We start from the raw sequence: 3,328 nt of genomic DNA on the forward strand, positions 1-3,328 counted from the left end.
GTTGCTACCCACATCATTTCTTTCATTTCTATTCATCTGTCCTCTCTGCATGTTTCCTCCCCTTTCCTATGCCTCCACGTGCCCCTAACAAGTCATGTAAGTGTTGTCCCACCGTAAAACTGGATCGAATCATGTCCTGGAGAGACAGACAGACAGCACTTGGTGCTACAATTTCTTCCTCCCCGAAATATGTGATTAACACTCCTCTAAGGACTACAGGCTCTTGCATTCTTAGAATTACTACTACAAATCATCATTACCGAGTAAACATGATATTGCATTAAACATATCAGTATTGTGAGCTTAACAAGGTCCATGATTGGTAATATCATGATTCGTAATTATCACAATTGAAGATAAAATATGAAAGAATTACATGCCACAATGTTCCCTGAGCTATTGGATGATGATTCCATCATGTTCCAATTTAAAATACAACTGCACCTGATCTGATTCCCGTCCTAGCAAAGCCAACTTAAGTATCACACTTGTACATCTTTAGTAAGGTTGAAAAACAATCATGAAAGCAAGCAAATTTACAACAAAGAAAAAGGCTGTAAAAATTATAGTACTAAATTACTAAGAACTAGCAAGGGCTGATTGCAATACATCTTCAAGATACTTCTCAGCATCAGCATATTGCCTTTTCTTATCCTCAATTGCTAAGGCAGCCAAAGCTTTATCCTGGACAATTCCAACCAACAAAAAATATAAGAATAAACACAACATAGTTTTGCAACAGTCAAGAAATATAACAGAATGCAAGAAAAACATGAAATACCGGAGGCAAATCTTGGTAACTCCTTAGAGTATCAAGGATGGGCTTAGTTTTCTTCTCCAGCTCCTTTCTATGCTCTGCCATTTCAACTAAAACCCTATGGCTAACCTCTGGGGTATAACCTGCACGATTCAGCACCGCCTGCACCAAATGTTATTCAGCATGTAAAAGATCAGAATTCATAAGTGTAAGAAAACATGATAGAATAACATACAGAGTAGAGTATAACAATCCAATGTTATTTATTAATGGTAGCAGGGGTGGGCCAAAAATTCACCATAAATATCCTAGACTGCAGAGTACAACTAACAAATAATAACTTATATCAAGAACAAACTATAAACATTGCAAGAAATAAAATTCATCAGAAGTACACAAATCACAAACTTGAGGGACAATATCATACCCATCATAGTGTAAAAGAGATTTAGTGGATAAGGAATGATTCCATTTTTCCTCAATGACTAAAGTTTTCCACTACATTTTCTGGTTGTTCTCAATCCCATTCCTTTTCTTTATCTAGATATATCTCTTGCACACTAAAGATAAATCCAACATCCAATACCCAATATCATATACATTACCAACATATCTCACCTCAAAGAACTAACTACTGGAGCATCCATACCTCCCCAACACAAGATAAAAAAGACGCCATACCTTGTAGTTGGCACATTGTTGCAAGTACTGGTTCTCTTTTAACGCCATTACTTTCAAGTTTGTTTTCCAACTTTCCATCTGAGCCTCACATGGAGCTACCTCGTCTTCTAACTGGGCAAGTGTTCTGCATAAAAATTGCTTCAAGTAAATTTAGCAAAAAAAAAAGGAGAGCGCATTATGCCAAGAAGTTTTAATATACTATCTAGGGTGACATCATGTAATGTGGCCACAACAACCAATCAGATCATTACTGCAAACAGCATCAGCCACACAGCAACAGAAATTTGCAAGGCTACGGCAATCTAGAACACACAATGAATACATAAAAGCACTCAATTCCCTAGTTTTAAATTGCAGTATGAAGCACTCAATTCCCTAGTTTTAAATTGCAGTATGCAATTTGCAGTTTTGAACTTTGGAGGATTCTACAACAACAACGCTCCTACTATTTACCAACAATGTTCTGGAATTTTGACAATTGCAATTTAAAAACATGTTCAACTCATTTGAAATTTTACCTTTTTAAATATGTTAGCCTGGCTATGGCCTTTCTGGTGTAATCAAGTAGACGCTTGGATTCCTTGTTCACTTCAGCCCTTTTTTCCTCCACTCCAGTCTTCCTCAGGGAAATATCACCCATTGCTACGAGAAAGCTAAAACACAGATTCCAGGGTGAGTTCAAGATTCAAAATTCAAATTTTGATACAGAAACAAAAAACAAACCAAACCAACAATGGTGAAAGCAAAAAAAAAAAAAAAAAAAACCCACCTACTCATTTCAGTATCTCTTATATTCAACAAGTTAGCCACATTGGCAAGAACTTGTGCTGATGCAACCACATTGGAGGGCAAGCTCTCCTGCGCCAATCCCACATTCTCCAAAATCTCCCTAATCCTTGCAGCTGCAACATCAAATCATCATCAGCATCAAAGATTTTAAAAATCAACTACCCCTAAATGTTGCCACGGTTGAACGCTATAATTTTTAATTAGGATGATACATCTAACGATTAAACACCCAAATTAGTCCCTACATTTGAAATCTTTGAAATGCACCATAATAGTCCAAAACCCAAGTTAAATTAAAGCACTTATTTCACACTCTAGTGACTTATTTCACAATTTCTTACTTTTCAGGCCCAATTCGACAGCATCATCCAATTTCATGGACCAAAATAGGCATTTACACTGTAACTTATGTTCCGTAAGCGTCTGGATAATTCTAATTGGACTTTACGAAATTACAACGTCGAGACAAGAGACCGAAACGGCGTCGTTAGGGCGAGAGGGGAAGAAGAAGAAGAAGAAGAAGCCTAACCTTGGGATCGGTACTCGGAGGCCTTGATGCGAAAATCGCGAGCGACGAGGCGCGCGGCCTCGTCCTTGGCTTTGGAGAGAGTGATGAGATGGTGCAAATGCGAGACGCTGCGCGGCGTGTACTCGAACTCCGGAACGCTTTTTCCGGCGGCTTCGAAGGTCTTCGCCAGCCACTCCTTCACCTCCGACATAGCCTCTTTCTCGCCCATTATTGCCTCCACAGTCTCGCGATGAGGAGGAGAACTGGAGAAGAGTGGTTTCTACTTTCGTCGTTTGTGACGGACGGATTCCGCTGCAATTTGCGGATTGATAGATTAGATATACGCCGCTGAGTCGTTTGAAAAGCCCTACGACGCCGTTTTCGTTAAGGTTTTTCTTTTTGACTTTTTTTAATGTTTGTCATGTCAACACTTGTTAGAAAAACATTAGGTTTCATCCGCACGCATGTTTTTTTTTTTTTTTAAGACAATTATACTTTTATTTTAAATTCTAGTTTTTAATCTATTAATGCATATCTTGAGAATGAAATGGGTAAGGATATGTATAAATAAAATAAAATAAAATTGTTCATCT

At 38.0% G+C, this 3,328-nt stretch overlaps 1 protein-coding gene across 1 annotated transcript; it reads right to left on the bottom strand.

Annotated features, from left to right (window-relative positions):
* Positions 1-316: 316 nt before the first annotated feature.
* Positions 317-3,064, bottom strand: AUG1 (HAUS augmin-like complex subunit). The gene is made up of 6 exons (XM_020348787.3): positions 2,757-3,064; positions 2,208-2,340; positions 1,957-2,091; positions 1,439-1,562; positions 782-919; positions 317-684 (listed from the first exon to the last, which is right to left on the bottom strand). Exons 1-6 carry the CDS (start codon positions 2,962-2,964, stop codon positions 580-582), a joined length of 843 nt encoding a protein of 280 aa, XP_020204376.2. The 5' UTR covers positions 2,965-3,064; the 3' UTR covers positions 317-579.
* Positions 3,065-3,328: the final 264 nt, after the last annotated feature.

This window comes from Cajanus cajan, chromosome 2 (genome assembly GCF_000230855.2).
Source record: "Cajanus cajan strain Asha chromosome 2, NIPB_CcT2T_4, whole genome shotgun sequence".
Classification (NCBI taxonomy): Eukaryota; Viridiplantae; Streptophyta; class Magnoliopsida; order Fabales; family Fabaceae; genus Cajanus; species Cajanus cajan.